Source organism: Galendromus occidentalis, unplaced genomic scaffold (genome assembly GCF_000255335.2).
Source record: "Galendromus occidentalis unplaced genomic scaffold, Mocc_1.1 scf7180000075389, whole genome shotgun sequence".
NCBI lineage: Eukaryota > Metazoa > Arthropoda > Arachnida > Mesostigmata > Phytoseiidae > Galendromus > Galendromus occidentalis.
Genome location: NW_003803379.1, coordinates 830,303 through 850,873, shown reverse-complemented (window position 1 = coordinate 850,873; position 20,571 = coordinate 830,303). Strand labels below are relative to the sequence as shown.

Genomic DNA, 20,571 nt, shown 5'->3' with positions numbered 1-20,571 from the left:
CATCGGCGTGCTCATGACCAGCTCGTATGTCGCGATATGCTCGGTGCCAATCACATCCAGTCGCGATTCCTGGAGCCTTCATTCCTCCCACGCCCGTCCGAGGGAGAAGCTTCCACTACGAACGGCGACGACGACGGAGAGGTCGTCGACGACGAAAACTCTCTCGCCGAATCGCTTCGCCATCGCATACTGTACGAGGTTTTGCTATCGTCGTATACGAGGCGCGCGGGAATCTGTCGCCCTGACGGCCGTGCTTCCAAAGCCAGGCTCTCTTTCGCTCGGACGAACAAGTAGCTCGGCAGGGATTGATCAAGAAAAGATTGGGGTAACCTTGTCCTGAATAATTAGCCACGAGTTGATCACCTCGGCTGAAGCTTGTTCCAGCTCCGCCGTCGAGGATTCTCTCGTTTCTCTGTCGTTCGCCTCCTCCCGTTCCTTCAGGAGAAGAGCGCTCTCAGGAACGGTCGAGAGGAAGAAGAAGACTGGCAAGACGACGACGGCGACGAACAAAGGCGATCGAACACGCTCGGCCGATAGCTAGCTTGGCCGTCCGGCCGACTGAGCCATCAGTCATTTTGATCCCGAGATCGATGAACTGCTAAGCCTGCACGTTCCTTCCTGCCCCCGCGGACTCGAGTTTTCTGCGCGAGCCCGGCTCCAGAGCGATTTTGGTCGCCCGACGTTGAACGCCCGCACCGTTTCCAAGTCAGCTATCGTCCCCGTCGACATCGATTCCCTTGGATATTTGAAGCGACCCGCAAACGTGCGATTCGATTCCGATCGAAGGTCAGGATCCCATGGAGAGGCGGTCCTGAGGATCCGGAGGAATTGCGACAGCGAGCCGTCGCAAGGGATCGTCCAGCACCGGGGCGACAGGGAGCAGAATCCACTAAAGGACTCGGCATGAGGATTTGACTTGTGGCAGCAGGTCCTTTCAAATACCGTTTGCTATCGGTTCCGCCAGCAAGACAGACGACCGACGGTGGCTCTCATCTTCGGCAGAGTTTCTATTGCTGTCTCTTCCATCTGGTCATATATGTCGCCAGTAGCCACCAAATGTCACATAGGTCTGCTACAAGCGGCTGAACCATCATTGACGGCCTTCTCGTGGCCTCAGGGCCAAGCGGAGCAAAGATAAATGCACCGGGCACACTTCTTGTTCAGGCCGGCTTTCTCTTCGACTCTTCGCGGAGCGTTCCTTCTCGCCGCACGGCTACCCATCGGGCACGACGATGAGTCGAAGGAAAAGCAGCCCCCGCCGAAACAGCAGCTGCGGGGAGGCGGGCTGCAGTGAGGAATTATCATTCGTACCACGTCCCCTCGTTCTTGTCATTCTCCGTCACCACCACCACCGTCGTCTTCGTCGTCGTCTGTCTCCCATCAACAGAGAGACGGGGAGAAGCAAACCAGGAAGACACACCCTTCTTCTATGGCCTGGAACAATCGCCCGACCGCTGGATTCCGCTACGACTCGACACAAAAACAAGAAAACGATTCAACCCCGGTCCATCGAGCCACCTCACTCAGCCCGCCGCCCCGAGTCACATCGTCCCTGTTCACCTAACCCCGTCCACTCGAATGAAATGCTGTCTGTTATTTGATCCCCGTCTTGAGGAGGAGTACGATGTCAGGGGACTCCGTCCGTCGAATTACCTACGTACTCCGGAGTTTGCTGATTAAATTTTCGTTTCTCCCCTCAGCGAGCGACAGCCAAAAGGTTCGAGTTTCGTAATCAGAATCAACGATACCTGCGAAATTTATGTCCTGACTGACTCGGTGATGGTACACCGAAGAAACGAAACTCCTCCGGCGTCTTCCCATCAGAGAACGTCTTCTCGCATCAACGTCCTCAAGCGGCGACCGAGCTCAAAGGAGCCCTCGAGAGTTTTTGAGTCGCAACCTTGAGGATTCAATCGCATCCCAGGACTCCGTCAGGCTAATTTTGACTTGTGGAGAGGCCCTGAGGCTGTTGAAGCGACTGGAAGCGTTGCGCTTTGTTTTCCTCTGCCATATTCGGAAGAGGGAGCGAGCCGGGAAGCCTCGGATGCAGCAAAGCGCAAACCACTGCGACGTTGCCCAGACTACACGCTTGTCCTGTTCCTCCTCGAGCAAGCTTCGTACGCTGCCGCTACCTCGGTAGTCACTCGAGCGGAACAGTCGCACTACCGATACTTTCCGCCACTGCCGCCAACAAGAACAACAACAACAACACACTCGAATCGGTGTGGAAATCGACTCAGGCCCATGAAATTTTCAGAAACGATCGTGATCAGAATCTCCGGGGCCGTCTCGACCGCCCGTGCCGGCAGGAGCTTCTTCTCCCGGAAAAATCCATTCTTCCGACCGGACTTCGAAATAGCGAGGAACTTACCTGGAAAAGAGGAGAACGACTTCAGGAATGGGCAAGGGTGAAAAGAAACTTTTCCACCGGAGATTCCCGAGAGCGTCGGGTGTCAAATTGGAGCCACGCGTAGGTGACCCATCGATGTGTGAAAAGAGGAAAAAAATACGAATGCGTCACGGCCGCTCCAATCTTGCCCCGGGCTGAGCGAGCTGTCACGCTGAATACCTCTCTCCCTCGCAACACCTCTTCAAGTGTTGCGTTTCCCCGTCATTCACGAGGAAATCTACAGCGTATCTCGCCACGGGCGAGAGACATCTCTGAACTCGAATAATTTCTTCGCGAATCTCCACGTTTCGCCTCCGAAACCGCGCAAACACACACGCAAGCGCGGTGCGACGTTGCGTACCCTCCTCGGTGATGCAAACGCACTGAGCTCCCAAGGTGGTCCCGGCTAGCGTTTTCGTCGACCTTCCGTTCGTTTCCACTCTCCCGACGATCTGCACCCCCGCCTGAGCGTTCTAGAAAAGTGAGGTATTCGCGGAAACCTTGTTCGTTTCATTCCACGTAAGGTCGGGCTCGAAATTGTGAGCCTCGAGAACACGTAAACAAGCAGCATTGCCCCGTTTGCTGGGATGCCCTCACCGAGGTTGGCGTGACCCTACTCGCGAATATTTCCGCCGAGTTCCGCCAGAACCTCAAAAGTGCTAGCTCGTGCGGAAATTGTGTCAGGAAAGGGTTGGACTGCGAAACTTCACGCGAGTCTTTCGCAAGCTCCACTCCCCCCCCCTCCTTTTCGGAAGCATTTGAATGCGATGGTTGAGGCCGACACTTCGGTGGAGAAATCGACAAGATGGATACACTTATCGCTGTTTGATAGCCTTCGGGATTCCAACACAGAGTGCTCGCAGAGTCACGTAAACCGCGCCGGTCGGTCAAAATGGCAGACATCACAAGCCATTAGAGAGCTGCGGTCGCAACTCCGAGGACTGCCATACAACAAGCGGCTGCTTGTCCGCTATGCTCCACAGAAGACTCGAACTGCGAGCGTGCCGCACGTGCCCCGCTGTGTCCACATACACTTAGGCCGAGCAATGACCCGTCGATCCATCGGTGTGCTTCCCCTCATCTCTTGTGCACAGCTTGACGGTACCGTCGCTCTTACGCAATGCGGAGAATCAGCTCCGAGAAGTTCTTCGAGCAATTTCCTTCGGCGTATTCATCGAAGTCCGCTGAGAAGAATCCAATCAGTCGGTGTGATTCGAGTTCCATAGACTTACGAAACGAATTTCATTACTATTCTTCTTTAGATGAGCTCACGGATGGGGTTTCATGTAACGTCTTGACCCCTGTTCCGAAGACTTCCGAGATGGTAACAGCTCACTCCACTTCCCTCGCATCTCCGCGTCGGCTCAAGCTAAAACGAGGGGAACGGGGCGAACAAGGATGCGGACTGAGGGAACCACGGAAGGAGAACAGATCGGGGAAGGGGAGGCAAAGGAGCTCATCAAGATACTCCAGGCCGAACTGTTTCCCCTCCCCCCCTCCTTCGAGCGGGTTTCCTCCATAAATGAGACGATCTTGGGAAACTTTCGCTCTCTTGTACCTATTCGAGGCTGCGTATCGTGGAAGCATAGTCAAATGCTCACACTTCCCCCCTCCCCTTCTCGACATCCAGGAATTCGGGGGATTCGATATTCACGGCGGTCAGGGGTTAATTTTCGGACTAGTTTCGGCCATCGCGTCTGGTGAGCGCCCAACGTCAGAAACTCGGAGGTGACTCGTACCGTATCACGCAGCTGCCGAGATTGCATGCATCGGCGAGAACCTCATTCGACGATACGGGCCGACAGATGCAACCAGTTCCCGATCCTCTGCGCCGTATACCGCGAACAACGACGCTTAGAAGTTGAATCGAGTCCGCCGGTCGTACGGGAATGGCCCCGGAGCACAATCGTGGGGAATTATCCCCACAGAACACAAAGCATACGATCGCTGATTGCTATGAGCCGTGTCGTTTGCGTATGCCGATGCCGTCACGGACGGGACCGCTAAAGACTAGTGAACGACGATATAAAGAGAACGTATCCGACCGAGCGACCACAGCAACAATACACGATGCGACGACGACGACAGCAACACATCGTCGTCTGCATGAATCCCCCATCATGACCACCGTTATCTGGGCGGGGATGGGACGGGAGTCATCAAGGATCTCATCGCGTACCGCTGAGCCGGATGTTTGTATTTTCCGAGCGCTCCTTCCACCTCCCGCGGGAAGAGGTATGAAAAGCGGCGTTTGAGTACACACTCGAGTTCACGATGACGACAACGGCGGCCACGGTACCGAATTCGGTCGCCAATAATACGCCGAACCGTAGCTCTACGGCACTCGAGCGAGTTTCGGTGCTTCGGGGGAAACGGGAGAAGACCCGCCGAGCGACTCGACGATGATGGCGGATGAGATAAAGCTCTTACGTAGAACAACAACAACGTCAACAACACCGACAACAAGAGAGAGAAAGACCAAGTACGGGCATCGTGCGGGCGGCTACAGACCTGCGGTACCGCGACGAACCGGACGAGCGAGCCAAACTCACCGACAGACGAAACCGGCAAAACTCTGCAAGGTCGTGATAAGGCTTTTGTCTCTGGGCCGCTTGCTTCATTCGTTCGTTCGTGGGTCTGTGCGTCCGTTGATTCCCTCGTTGGCTCCCTCGAGAGCAAAGAGAACAGAATCCGAGTCCCCGCAGTCCCTCCTGTTTCCTCCCTCTGGCAAGCAAGCCTTCCCCTCTCTCGATCCCCGTCTTTAGTGAGCGGGCCGCCGGAAGCACCGAAAGCGGAAACAGCGACTTTATGATCATCTTCTTCCTCTGCATCGGTCTGTGCGGCTCAGTGTCCGTCTGTGTATCTGACGATAGAATCCTTGCCGGTGTCGTCGCATCAGCGTTAGCACATAAAGCTCAGCAGCCATAAAAGCATTCGCCGTCATCAGCGGCCACCTCTCCCCCCTGGCGGTCGTTGTTGACGCCGCCGTCGTCGTCCACCACCACTCATCAATGGGCGCGAAACTCCTGAGCATGCGGTGGAATCGCAAAGGTCCGATCTCACCGGCGCATCTCGTGTCGGAATCCCGCGAATCCGCGAAACGGAAAAAAGTCAGAGAAAACGTGTTTTCTCTCTTGAAGCTTTTTTTCCGTCAATATTTCGCTGGAAGACTCTGGGGTAGAGGGCTCGGAGAATTTCCTTTCAGCGGAGGCGGGAGATAACCGAGGGAGCCTGGAGTCCTAGAGTCAACTCCCGCAGAGGGAAAACACCCGTGACGGAAGCGAAATTATAGCTTGGACCGAAGACCTTGACCCGTCGGACCCCCTCGAGGCAGGCCAATGACAAAGCCTTGACAACTTAGCCGTCTGAGTGGTATCCCAAAGACTTTCGTTTGTTCCGACTCCCTCGCTCGCTTCGACCGAGGCTGGAACTCGAGTCAGCTGACTGACTGCTCAAGATGCCCGCTCGTCTGCCTGCCCATTCCGCACAAGAGAAAAGAGTTCTCCTCCGACGACCAATTAGAGCCAGCTTTGCACGGTGTACGGTGATCTCATCCCAAACACGAGTGACTTACTCGTACCAGCAGTCGCGGGGAACGCTCCTCCGACAGAGGTCACACCGGTAGCGAGGAACGGAGAAAAAAACAGGCAGACGCGCCCGCGACGACGACGTTGCCAACCGTCACCACCGCAGGAACAAACAGCGCTCCCAGCCGTGCCCCACGACTCAAACGAGAGATGCACGAGCCCAGAGCGCGGCCGACAACCCCCTCGAGCAGATAAGCAAGCTCCTCTGCCGAGCAACGAAAGAAATGAGAGTTGCCATTCGTCGTCTCCTTTTGACTTGTTGCTAACTCTTCCTGACGTCGTAATACCCACGCTGAGAAGTTGCTCGCTATCCGCTTTGCAGCGTCCAACTGCAGCCGCTCTATAGCAGCCTCGAGTGGATTATCCTCCTCTTTCTTTCCTATTCGTCTCCCTAAGATCCGTAAGACTGCCTAGAACGCTATTATTCCGCCCCCCCCCTCTCCCCACCTCCCCTTCACGCTCCTCCTCGCTCCCGCCGAAACGATCACTACGAGAACTCTGACCCTATCGTAGGGCAAAGCCGAATAAGGGCGACACGGAGTCTTGCGTCAGCAGCCGCAGCTCGCCAAGCCCGAGCTCGCTTCTAGGTCAAACTTCGGGGATTGTCTTCGCTGTGATTGGTTCCTACAGCTGGACAGCTTCGGTTTCCGAGAGATTCGCGATGTTTTTTGAAAACGTTACGCGACGCACTGCACGACCCGATGCGCCAATTGAAACGATCAGTTCGCATAGTTCGAACCGCGAGCTCGTTCGTCGTGGAACCAAAGTCCATGCTCAGCCCGATTCCCGACAGGCGACGCGACGGGTCGACAAGGATGCGCGATGTGTTGCATGTTGGCGGATCTTCCGTCAGGGCTCGGATTTTCGCGGGGCGCCGCCGGTCGTCGAGTCCTCTCGTCGGGTAGTATCGTAAGCAACGGAGCACACGTCGTGCACATCTGATCAAGTCAAGTCAATCTCCATCAACGATCTAATGGACACTCACATGGCCCCCAAGGGATAGATGGCTGACTCGCTGTCTTGCCAGCTGAAAGGGAAAGTGACACCTCGTCCCGGGCTCTTGCCGCCCCCCCCCCCGCCCCCTTCGCCACCACATTCTGCTCTCCTTGTTCTCCTTTTTCTTGACAGACTTCAATTATGCACACAGTTACTTGTCATTCCTGCTCCCCGGCTCCGTTTGCAGCGGACCGCTACTTCTGTTCGACGGGTGCGGCACTAACGAGAACTTGTGGTCGTTGCCTCATCGGCTGCCTTCAGAGTGGAAGCTCTCGGAGGAGAAGCGAACCCGAGAATACAAACGCGCTCTCATCGGAATTATTTCCAGAACGAAGCGAGAGCGTGACCCCGGTCCGTCGTCATCGACTTGGCGAAATCACTGACGATTGCGATTAGGGTCCGCCGAGATCTCCCTCAATCGATGGCCCAGTCGGACCTTGCCAGCCGGGCATGCCCACGGACGACGCCACAGAATTCAGTGCCGAGCTTCCTGGAGCTTGAATACTGGGTCATGGGTCCCGAACGTAGAGAGGCGCAGTGATCTACGTCCCGGAGTCGCCGCGGGAACGTACCGAGAAACGGTATTGGAACGACCTACACGCTCTCTGATGAGGCCGTTGGCGATTGGGAAGATCAGCCCCCTCTCCTCATTGACCGTGTTCTCGCCCCCTTCCACGAAGACCGTCAGCATTAGGCGGAGTGGGACAAAAACCGCGAAATAGTCCGCTGTCCGTTAGTCTCGTCCCAGTGCACAATGAACGACCTGCTTCTTGCAAGTTCTACATGTCATCCTAGTCTCGGGCTCGCTCGTCTCGACCGGCTGAGCTCTGGTTAGCTGGAACACTGAATGCGAATAGCAAGTCAGTCGGTTCGACGGCGACGACCTGACGTCTGCGACGCGGCCGCTCCCGGACGGAACGACGACGGGCTCATTACCCACCGCGACAGGACAGCCGCTGCGGCAAGACGTTTAACTTTACAGCCAGAGTCGGGGAGGAAGGAAGGAATACCGAAAAAAAAGGAGACATCGCAGAAGCCTCCGTGCTCTATGAGCCAAAGAATTACGCAGTCTCTTTATGAAGGGCCACGCCGGTCGACCGGGCCTCGCGTCCGGGGCTCTTCCGTCGTAAAAAAACGCACTCGCATCACACACCCGCCGAGANCTTCGCTTTCCTTTGTGCCCAGAGTCTCAAGAAGAGAACGAGCACGAGGCTCGGATAGACACAGACGGGCTTTCACTTCACTACGACGACGACGACGACGACGTTGGAATAGGTGACTTTGCATGCGACACTCCGAAGTTCCTCTGACGTCCTTGGACGGGGGATTCCGGTTTCGCTTTGGGAGGAGCGGAGCTTTCCCCGAAGACACGGGGTAGACGGGGGTCCCTCCATCTTTTTCTTCATTTTCATGCACCCGCCAACAGTGCCATTATCTCCCCAGGCTGTGCTCACACCAGGAGTCAGGAAAAAGAAAACGGCGAGCAGAGCAGAGAAGCGAGCGACCAGCTCTATGAGTCGACCCAGAAACGCATACACTCCTCTCAAAGGGGGAAGGTTGGAAGAGGAGGATTCAAGGAAACAATACCTCCATCGATTATCCGTTTCTTCCGCCGCCCGAATGATCTTGTAAGACACGACAAGATGACCGATCATAAAAAGCGAGATTCTATCCAGCAGAGGGGAAATTCGAGCCGAAGCGCAGCTCTTCAGTCAGACATATTCAGGCACCTGATCATAAAATTTGTTTGTATCGTATATGTCATATCATGCATACGTCGTCTCGTATACAGTGATGATATTTATATTTTCAGTTTTCATGATTCGCAGGTCAAACTTCCACCACGATGAGGAGATTGACGAACGAGGTTCGAGTCTCTCGATAAGCAACGAGGCACACTGAGTTTTGAGTATAGAGGAGGGCATCTATGCTGTCTCTGAAAGCTTTGAAAATGATTACGAGAGTATCCACTCAAGCATCTTTGATCATTGGGCACGGAGGAGCAAGCGTAGCATGGAAATGATCTGCCTTATTGCTTGTTACCATTAAGCCGAGCCCCCACACGATCGTCCCCGATCTCCCACTCTGCGAGGAACAGCTTCCTTCGTAATGGCATTTGACATTACCACTTCATCAAGGAATCACAAAACTTGCCCTTGTTCGAGCCCGAGTCCTCACCCCTTCGTGCCGCCGACTCTGTGTAATGAGGTCTCGCAGAACTCGAGAGCTCCAACGATGGTGACTCAGCAACCAATCTCGAATAGTACTTCATGAACCCTCATCGGGTTAATGATAGGGACAGCGTCCACGGTCGGCTGGGCTGCGACGATTTCCGCTCGACGCTCTGCACACATTTCTGGCGCGTATCTGCTCTCGATCTCGATGAAATTTCTGGTCAAGTGGTGAGAGAATGGATCTTGCCGTCCGAGGGTGCCGCTGTGTGAAGAATCGCTCGGCGTCCCCGCATCGTCACGCCGCCGCTTATGAGCTGCTATCAGCTGTTCCCGGGCGCAGCAGCTGATGTGCGGCCCAATGAGTGGGGTGAGTCCCGTGGTATTCGAGAAGAAGACGACGACGACAACGAAAAAAAGATGGTGATGATGGTCTTTACGACGAGGCAGGCCGGCCGGCCAGCGGTGGCGTGGTGTTGGTGGTAAGTATTCCTTAGGAAGGATCATCTTCGCTTTGAATAGATTGGGTCGTTTTTCTCAGTCAGTCGCTGGTTATCGACCGGAACACCCCGGTGAGGCTGCCGACACCCTCGTACACGGTCAGAGCATGACAACATGCGGAACAAATCGTATAATCATAACGCATTGATGGTAAAATGAATTCCTTAGGAAATATCGCGCCAAGCTGGACGTTATGATTCATGAGTACGACCACAGCCGGCATCCACATATCGGGGCGAAGATCCGCCGGTGACCACAGCAGCAACGCATTGAATGCCTTCGAATCGATTCACGAGAGACCGGCGGCAGAGAACATTTCGCGTAGTCCAGACAGAAATGTTGGCGCGAATTCGGTGGAACGCCTCTGCTCCCGGTCGCTCGACCGGCCGGCTGGCCACCCGTGACAACAAGCTGTTACCGGGCTGTGGGTGTTTCAACAGTCTTCGCAAATGAATTTATTCGACGTCACGTACGTCGCTATCGCACAGAAAGACCTGTAAGCGCTTCTTTGTCTGCCATGACGTTTTGTGGTCGATGCGATCTGCTGCCGGTGTTTATTATTGGCGGGTTTCAAAACTCTGTCCGACGAATCGATCGAGCAGCAGTCGATCGTGTCGACACAGACGTACGTAACGGCATGAGTAACGGCACGGCACAGCCCACTCCGAACAATTATGAGCGACTTTCCTCGTTTTCATCGAAATCCCAGACCCGGTGAGAATTCCCGGAATTCCGCCGGTAGATCAGCCCTGCCTCTATCCCGGTCTGGATATAATCCGATCCGGTCTTGGCTCCCGACTCGGGGACCGGAGAGAGATTCCGCCACCGACGTTCGAGATTTCAGTCGAGCGTCGGTGATCCCCGCAGCCCGGTTCGTTTCCCCTCGACAGCCTGACTTTGCGGAGGAACGTCACATTTGTTGTTGGTCGTTCGATTCATCCATCCGTTTGTCGAGGCTCTGTAGGCCGCTCCGTGGGCCACCTCGGAACGCAATCTCGACGTGTAAGAGAAAGCACCCCAAACCAACCCTAACAGCAGCGAAGGGGAGCCGAGCCCCAACGCCGTCACATCAGCTATGAGATCGGCACCGAGAGAGCCCACGATAGAAAAAGCAAAGAAGCAAAAGGCCCTCGGAGCCTTCAGCCACTACCGGCCGGTGCTGTGGTAGGACGGTGGTCTACAAGTTTTTCTTTTTCATCCTTCCCTATTTTTGGTGCAAGCAAAGACTTCCTATGTCCGACAAAGCAAGCGGAGCGAGGGGTCGATAGGCGTCGACCACTCAGTTTGCCGAAGAACAGACAGAGCGCGGTCCCACGGTTGATTCGGTTGACCTCGAATATAAATCGTTGAATGCTCGGTTGGTCGGTGTGTTGGTTGTCTGCTTACCTCGGTCTCTTTGCATCAAGTGATGGCATCAGCGATTCGGCTCTTGTTTTTGACAGCTGTGCCGGAACCGAGAAATCGACACTCGGAGCAACCGGCTCTCGGAACGACAAGGAGCGGCGCACTCCAATAATTTTTCCCTCAGGATTTCCACGGAACGACCCGCTACCGCGACACAGCCACTGACTTCGCCTGATCTCGAATCTTCGTCGTTTGATCGGGAGCCGGGAAGCTGACTGCTTGAACGTGCCGGGCTCTCATTCCGAAAGTATGGGGGTCTCGCTATCAGCAGCCCATATCCCCTCCCCATCCCTCCCCCCCCTGGAAGAACGAGCTGACGTTCCAATATTCTCCCATCTCGACTGCTGTAATCGGACTATCGACGAACAGACAGAGATGCCCCTCAATACGATCGGGTAAGAATCCTGTTAGGATCGCGCTTGCTACAGCTTTGTTGAGCTCGTCTTGGGTGAATAGTCACTACTCCCTCACTCAGCTGCGGAAAGCTCGGAGCGAAGCACGTTTCGATGGCGGCTTGTGTGGCGGGCTCGTTCAATGGATACGAGCGATCGGGAGACAGAACGAAAGCGTGATTGCGAGACAGACAGCCCTAGGATATTACCATCGATCTCCTGTAGGTGCGGGACAGCGTACAGGGAAAGCAATCCTTTTCTGGCATACTGGCGAAGACCTCCCGTACCTCTTCGTAGCTACGGTCCGCTCCGAGACGAGAGCCGTCTCCCCAGGGAGAGATGAATCTGTTCGCCTTCAAAATTGTCCGGGACATTACGTCCATGCGCCCGGTGGGAGAGAGTTCGCGGGCTAGACGGAGGCCCCGAGGGATTAGGCTGGTAGTTTCGGCCTTTTTCCAGACTAGCCGAGACTTGAAGGAATTACCTACGTACATGCATAGCGGATCAAGAACCCGACCGCCCCGAAATTACCCGCCGGCTACGAGAAATTCCAGGGAAAAGATTTCCCTGCACATTGTCGAACGCCTTGAGGGAAAAAGAAAAAAAACGCCACCTGGAACGAAAGGAACATAGTTGACACTCACCGTTAGTTGACATGGTTGCGATGGGTTGATGAAGTCCAATCCTCTCTGACCGTGGCCGTTGAAGCAGTGGTGGATGTTTTGCGTGAATTTTCGATGCACGGCGCTTAAGGCGTAGACGCATAGAGCGCTCTTGTGGGTCGGCTTGTTGTGGGAGTCATCGCCCTCGTCCTGAGATTTGGCGAAGACAACGAACAGCACGTCGTCCTGAGCGCTGATTCCTAGGCTGACGGCCAGCTCTGAGCCGGGTTTTCCGACGTAAGCGGCCTGGGCCAAGTTGTAATCGAGTCCGTCCGACGTCTTGCACGTTAGCGCCACTTCCGTATAGGAGTAGTAGTGCACATCGCGTTGACACACGCGCACCAGCTTTGAGATATAGGGGTACGGCCGGTCCGTCTCCTTCTTCTGAACCGTGAGCCAATAGGAGAAGTCCTTCGACGTGAAACCGAACACGTAATGGATCGGGAAGAACTCTCTGGCGAGCGAATTGACGCTCACTCGCGTTCCGGTCGACACTCCGGTGACCGCAATGTTGAACGTGTTGTTGTTGAGATCGAGACTCCGACTCGAAACCGCGGGTACGTCGGACCGGTACGGTCCGTTGTTGGTGTACGACACTCCGACGTATAGGACGCGTTGATTGTTCGGTCCTTTGCCGATGAAGCCCACGGTGGACGCCGTCGCGTTGTTTGCGACAACAGATTCGTGCGCCGGCGTCCGGGTATCGTGAACGTTGTCGAGTCGGTGTACGGCGCAAACGCCCTGGAACAGCGATCCGCAAGAGATCAGACGCGAGTTCACGTAATCGATCACAAGAACTTTGTTGTAGTAGTCGAGGGGTTTCCTGTGGATCGTAGGACATTGCCTGGTCACCGGACACCACGGATCGTCTTCTTGAGGTCCCATCTTGGCGACACTTTGGACATTCAGGTTCTCGTCGAGCTGGAAAATCGTGTTCACAGCTCCGACGTATATCTGACCGGTGTGTTCGTTCATCGTCTGATGGATGAATCGACCCGTCGTGGGGTCCGAAAACGAACTGTACTTCGCTTTCTCTTGACTGTTATGTTTTTTCGGAGCTGCCTCCGCCAACGGTAGACAGCCGACTGTGAAATATATGAACAGTGGTAGCAGCAGAAGGGTATACCGCCATCTCCTTTTTCTCTGCGGGAGCCGTTGACTGAACGTCGTGACGTTCTTCTGGATAACTCTGATGGAATCGAAGCTTCCGTTGAGCTTCTGCCTGCCAGCAAATTTCTCCGTTCTCCACGAGGGCGCAGGACCTGCGTTTCCTGCTTCATCATAAACCGATTGATTGCTCTCGTCTTGATTCATGCTATCTAGCTGCGGCCAGGCCAATCGGGCGGCCACGCTGTTCTCCTCTTCGCCACGCCGCGGAGACATGTTAGCCCGTCAGCTCCCAGAGGAAGCTTTTCCTCAGCTAAATGTCCGACGAGGCTCACACAACACACCTGCAAGTAGAATAAAAAGCTCTCGTTAGTCTGGGACTTTTGCCGCAGCGCCGATCATTGGTCCTCGATCCAGAGGAACGGGGATTCCAATCATTTCGATTTTAAACACTTATAATCGATTTTCTCGATTTAGGTATTATCATTTATTCTCTCGATTTAGGTATTATAATTCATTCTCTCGATTTCATTTGGGAGCTAGTACAGGGCTCCCCGAGGGGGGCAGTGAGCCTCAGTGATTTTTTCGAGCCAGCAGGGATCGATCTCTGTGGATCTATGTTGAGACGGCGCGGGCGTAAAAGTTCAATCGTCTCCAAGTCGCTACGAGCTGACGCTGGAATAGGATCGAGCTTGAAGTCAGAAAAACGAGAAGAGTGAGATCAGCAAATCAGAAAAACAACGATCAGAGAAACAACAACGGCGCCCGCGTCCGATGGAAAGCAGGGGAAGAACAAGATAGCGTTAGCTTCTTTCCTCCATCCCTCCGTTCGCATCAAGGAGGGAATGAGCAGAGAATCGCTGCGGGACGGGGGCAGGGGTTCGAGCAAGGGGCTCTAAGGAAAAAACCCTTCCCTGCGGAGAGCGTAAACCATTTGGCTGCTGGGTCCTTCGCGAACGCCGCTGCGGCCGCCGCTCATTACGCCAAACTACATACAATGCCGTTTCACCGCCGAATTCGTTTGCGCTCAGTTTTTGTTGCGAACAGAAAGTTCAGGAGCAATGTAATTTCGAATGGGCCCCCCTCCGACCTCTATCGTGATATCAGGGAGCGTAAATGATCGTATTTCACGAAGAGCTCGCACCGACACGAACGACGACACAAGTCGCGTACTTGACACCGTATCTCTTTCGGGAGAGCGGAGGACCTGAGTGAACGCGTCTGAATTCTCGAGGAGTGCCGTTGGAGATTGCGAGGGCATCGGGGACCAGATCGAAAGCGGTGTGACCGCAGAAAGATCCGAAGCTGGGCTGGACGGGATGGGTGTCTGGCCCGCGGCAGCACACAAGCGATGATAACTCGCCAACGGGATTCTTCCCGGTTATCGTCGACGAAGACTCGGCGGCCTGCAGTCTGTTTAGGTCGATGCTCCGCCGACTCGGGATGGCAAGCAGCAGGCTTCGTGTCTCGATGGCTTGAGCAATCGGTATCAGTGAGCGGTAATCGCTTTTCTCGCTTGTCATTTAGGTAGGTTTTTAGCCGCCCAGTCCGGGTCAATCCCCAGCGATCCTCGGGGAAGCAGAAGCCGCTCGCCAGCCCTCTCGCTATCCTTGGCGTCAAACCCCCTCTCGTTCACAGAGTCGCTGCGTTCCCAGTGCGTATGGTGAGCTAGGTCGGCCTATCGGCCACTGACGGAGCAAGCTCGGATTTAGCGAGCGAATCCCATCCCAATAAGTCCTCAGAGAGAAATAACGTTTCAAGGACGCAGAAGAACGTCTCTCTTTCAAGGACGTCTCTCTCGGCGAAGCTTTCGGTTGCTACTTCGGCACAATCAAACAGACTCATCCCGACTCGGAAAGTTTGTTTCCTTCCGGTATAGGAGGTCAATCCACCGACAGGGATCAAGCGTACCCAATATTGTCATTGTCCTCGACCGCAATACCCACGGAGCAACGAAAAAACGCTGACACGTCCACTGCACGATGGCACGAGCGACGTTTGTTGATCTCGGAGTGCTGTTTAATTTTTCTTCGCGGCTGACGCCCGATGATCAATTCTCATTGATAGTGGCGATAAAAAATCTAGAGCCATCGACGGGATCGCTCATGAAATTCGAACCCGTTCATCTTCCGTGATAATCACAGTCCCCGATGACAACAATGGAGAAGAACGAGCAGCCGACGAGCACCGAGCGAGCGCGCGTGATGTTGAGCGAAGTGACATCCACTCGAGACGAACGTTGCCGGGACGGGAGACGATGCAAATTAGCAGAAACACGGTCACCGTAATGAATAGAATCCGACACTCGAAGTGGTGAGCGGTGATGCCCGTCAGCTGATTGAGATTGCACCTAAGCCCAAAGTAAACGCTGGGATCAGCCCCTCTTCCGAGAATCCTGGAATAGGGACCATTCGACCATTCGTCGAATCGGAATCGTTTTCGATGGATCATTCGGAAAGAATCGGTCGGATCGGCCATGATGATGATTATACTGATGATTTAAATGATTCATCGAGCCCCGGCTATAAATCGAGAGCCTTCAATGGAGATAGGTGAAGAAAAACCGTCGCCTCGGTGGATCTTAGTTCGAGGGAATGATAAGTTCATCGAACTGTAACGGAGCAGTCCGCGGCTGGATCGGACGCAGCGCGGAGAAACTCCATCGAACGAGACTTGTTCATTTCATAGGCCGGAAACCCGGAATGAACAATTTAAATAGTGGTGAATGACTCATCTACACGAAGGAACGACCGGCCGAACATTCAATATTCGATGGCGATTCGAGTTCCGCGTCGTATCGCGAGCGTCATCGGATCGGGAACAGTGCATCTGGTCTCCCATTCCCTCCAAGAACGCCTGATCGAGAATAGTACATGGGTCGACCACTTTCGTCTGCTTATTCAAGCCGTGACATCCATAAGCAACACGAGCCGCTGAATTACAAGCACGTAAGGTACCCGTCTGATTTCATTCATCAATTCATCGGTTCCTGTCTTCGATATCCACCGGAGGTACCTACACGAACCGACGATTTCCTAGTCGGTTCCCGGGAATCGATACCTAACGCGGACCGAAAGTGGCGGCTCCGAATATTTCCGGAATCGCGAATCGCCAAACTCAACTAGAAATGATATCGGGCCCAGGAACTCTGGCTTCGAAAGCGAGTCGGACCATTGAATTGATATCTTTAGACATTCCCTCGGTGCAGAGTTTCGTCATATATTTTCCTCAGAGGGAAAACGTATTTGAGAAATTGCGTTTTGAAGCAACTCGTCCGATTTGCGTGGAGCGAGCGCTGGCTCCGAGAGCAATGGAAAAGCGTCGGCGTCGTTGAGGGCTCCCGTCGTCGACGTCGTTCCCCAAAAGTTGCTTTCCATCTATCGCTGTGACTTCGATGGATCACTACCTCTCTGGAGTCTCTCTCAAGTGACCCCGACCTAGGAACCGCCTGCCGCTCGACAGTTCCGCTCTCTGCCTACTGTGCGGAAGCCTCTTCCGCCCGCCTGCCGGCGAGCCAGCCGCGTAGACTCTCTCAGACACGTTTCCACGAAATTTATCCCGCTGCCTAGCAACTGCCAGTGGTGGGAAAAGGGGATCAGGGGGGGGAGGGAGAGGAATCAACGAACTCGAATTGGGAAACTGGAGTACCTAGTCTGAGTTGAAGGGATAAGGGAAGGGAACTTGGTCAGCATCGAGAATCGAGCAGGCAGAGGGGAAGACTCCAAGCCGTCTTGTGGGAGTCGGAGCGGATTTTTCCCCCAATTGACTGATCACCTACCTGTCCAACTTTTCGGGACGACCAGCAGCGCATGTACTGCGAATGCTCCCGCCTCCACTCGTTAAACTCGCTCACACCGAGAATACGTGGCCAAGAACCATTCCAGCATCGGGTTCGCTGTCTGATTACCGGATGACCAATCTCACAGACCCAGAGGTCCGCCGAACAATCAAACGATTCGGGCTGCTGTGAGACGAAGCTTCCGAAAGTTGTGATTCATACGGAGGCCACGGAATCAGCATCGAACTGACACTGCCCAACGCCAGCACCACTGTGGTTCCAATCGGAATGGACCCGTCCAACACGATAACGGTTTATAACCAACAGAGGACCGACGATTCCGGCTAAGGGTGGAATCATGGTCGAGCAGGACTCGAGTCTCGATTCTCGGAACCGGTCGATAAACCAAGGTCGCTGTGCGTTACCTGGAATCTCCTGGGGCTCTCTCGCCACTCGAGTCATCCCGAAGACCTGTCATGGGTTTCCGGAGAATACCGCATGAATAATTCAATTTTTCTCCACGAATTCTCAAATAGAGGATCAACTCTTCTCCCCTCGTTCATTTGACCATTCCGTATTCCACGACTCGCTCTGTATCGCGATGCGGATCTCATAATAATGCATCCTCTAGAAGATACGACGTTCAAGTGCGACGTGCGGTTCGCCATTCAGCAAGACAATTTCCCGTCGAGGGCCCTTACCGACGAACGGCGAATGATCAAATCGCACTCAGATCGCCGATGTGTAGAACTCTTCAAGTTGTCCATCTTCATTAAGAGGGCGTCTTCACCGTCTTCTCAATGAATCGCTCCATCGCCAATTATACAGGGCAGCCCTTGATGGAAATCCGACTCTCTGCCCACGCAATCAGTGCCGAACAGCGATATCCCGATGATCAGATAACAGCCGGTGCGGGAGAAGGCAAGGGACCGAGAGAAAATATCGAAAACATCAACGTGGAATTTAACAGTCGCGGAAACCACCAAGTATTCTCGGACGAGAGCCATCGGTGCCAGTTGCGTCCGGGTGATTCCAGAGGTTTTTTTTCTCATCTCGAACGAAGAATCGCGAACCTGGAAGAGCGGAGACGCTCCGGCGGCAATGACCTCATCGAAGTTTCGGCTAGACATCAAATGCAGGCCCAGCATCCATCTCGAGGACGAAATCAGGCGACTCAGTTCTAAAGTCGACGATCTTGGAGCCTTGAGGTTCCATCTCCGTTTTTCGTCGGATTCGCGCGATCAGCTGCACCCAAGCGAAATAGGCGGCAGCTCAGACTTTCTCCCCCTTCAATAATCCTACTTCTGGACTTGAAAGGTTGCATTCGCAGTCGGAGCCAACTGCTACCTGCAGCGGGAGGAGGTCGATTTCGTGCGTTTGACGTTTGATTCAGCGCAGCTCCCAATGCAGGAAATTTCCAAGTACGTGTAGAGAAAAGGAGAAACCGACCCTCAAGCCAACGAATGCAAGGACGACGGAGCGCTGTGCCGTACGACGCTGGCCATAAAATTCTCCTTCGGCTGCTCCCATGAAGTCGCCTCCACATTCGGCGTTGGAGGGTCCAAATCATCATTTTATGTTAAATACCTCAGATACTCACGAGCGCAAGGCTCCACCAGATCCAGGGTTAGAGCACCGACTCTCGGGAACGGGTCCCCGAAGGGAACTCTTGAAATTTCTACCTCCGCAGTGAGAATTTTTTCTCTATGCATTAGCAACGGCTGCGAAACCTGCATCGTTCGTCTCTTCTTCGTAACGCTGGAACTGACTATTTTCCGTCCATCTATCGCCTAGCCCTTATTCTCGTATAGACTGCTCGCGGAGTTCAACACGGACAAACAAGAAGATTATAAGCGTCAACAATCAACCGCAGTGATTATCGCCGGCCGCCAAATCGAAAGAAGCCATTGACAGACGTTGGATTGTCATGGCCTTCAAGGGGTAAGAATGAAAAAGCAACCGTACAGCAATTTCTCACAAACCCACGTCTTCGATTCTTTTGCGCGGAAAAGTGTGCCGTACTATTTATTGATCGAATTATCCACCGTTTGTTCTTTCACCCGTTCGTTCTGTGGTGGCCCCCTCTCGCCCAGTCGGCTCCATGCCGTGGTAAGCCATTCGGTCTCCCGACATCTCCCGGGGATCCGATGCTGATCGCTTATGATGGATCAAAAGAAGTCCGTTCACGCCTTCTGGAATTCCATGTGCTTTGAATTTTTCCATTTGCTCTTCGATCAATCGGTTTTTCTGTCCCCAAATCCAGTCGGGACCCCGTCACAGTAGGCTTCGATTGAGTTGTCCCGTTCCCCGGAGTTCCTCGTGCTCGGAAGCTTATCATCTGAGTTCCACTCCGTGGGTACTCCACGGAAAATTGTCATCAATTCCACCACACAATCGTCCCGAGACTTTCCATCTTCATTATTCGAGCGATAACCTCGCTGCTGACCTTGTGAAGCTCTCGGAGTCCTGAATTCTTCCCTCAATCCGCCGATCGGATCATTAATATGAATTTCCCCGAATTTCTTCATTCAATCAACGATTCATCCGCACAATTTAATTAGACCGTTTCAATTCGAATGACTCTAGCCCGAATGGGTCGGAGCCGGTACTCGGCGGCGGCAGCGGCGACTGGGCTCATCCCTCGGGAGCTGCTAAAGCGAAACGGTGTCTGCCCGCTTGTCATTGGCGCCATTCGCGAATTAATATTTCTCCACGATGACCTGTGTTCTCATGACTTCTTTTTCCGTTGTTCATTTCCTCAGCTCTCAATGGTTCGAAACGCTTCGTACGCGGCTGACGGTCGACTGCAAAGTCATGAATGGAGCTGACTGAGTCAGCCGCGATCAAACTCGCTCAAACGATCTTATCGTCGACGACGACGCGTGGTCCCAACTAACTATCATAATCATTGTATTGGAACTACTCCAAACGACGTACTATTACCTAGTGACTCATGCTCCACATCGAGAAATGTATCGAGGTCTCCGGAAGCCAGTCGCGTAAATCATTCAGGGATCGGTCGATTCTGCCCTCTACTACAAAGCACGGCTTCGGAGACTAATCAGAGCGCGGCACCGGGCGTATTTCCGTGGCCCGGTCGAGCCGTCGGATATACCTATGTAGACGCCCTCAGCTTCGCGAGCGCACACAATTCTCGCGAACGCCTGCTCCGGGACGAACGTTCATCATCGTCGTCATCGATAAGAGAGAAAAAAATTGATGCCCCTCTTTGTTCGTCCGGGTTCGAACTCGTTAGCGCGGTGAAAGGAAAAACCTTCAAGTATCGTTATCGCCCCGTGTTGGAACGATTCGTATTCAGTGCTAAGTGTTACGTGCGATCGTGCGCGAAGGAGTGCGGCCGGCGGAAGTTGGACGCACAGAAGGGTACCATAAAAAAATATTCACGAGGCTACGCTAATCCCGCACGGCTATCGAGTGTCACGGTCTCCTTACGGGCTTGTGCAGGAGAATACCGAGACCGGACGGAGGAGCGTGCGCGGAAGGAACGGAATATCAGAGGGGATGGCGGACAATGGGACATACTATAGGAGTTTTGGCTCCCCACCAAGAACCGCAGGAATAAA

General features: G+C 54.0%; 1 protein-coding gene across 1 annotated transcript in view; it reads right to left on the bottom strand.

Annotated features, from left to right (window-relative positions):
• Positions 1 to 17,449, bottom strand: part of PlexA (plexin A) — a 60,038-nt gene extending 42,589 nt beyond the window's left edge. The window contains exons 1-4 of the mRNA XM_003737088.3: positions 17,413 to 17,449; positions 16,616 to 16,712; positions 13,545 to 13,553; positions 12,085 to 13,324 (exon numbers count right to left, since the gene is read on the bottom strand). Coding sequence (XP_003737136.3) covers positions 12,085 to 13,324; positions 13,545 to 13,553; positions 16,616 to 16,712; positions 17,413 to 17,449 — 1,383 coding nt within the window. The remainder of the gene's footprint in view (positions 1 to 12,084; positions 13,325 to 13,544; positions 13,554 to 16,615; positions 16,713 to 17,412) is intronic.
• Between the last annotated feature and the right edge of the window lie 3,122 nt (positions 17,450 to 20,571).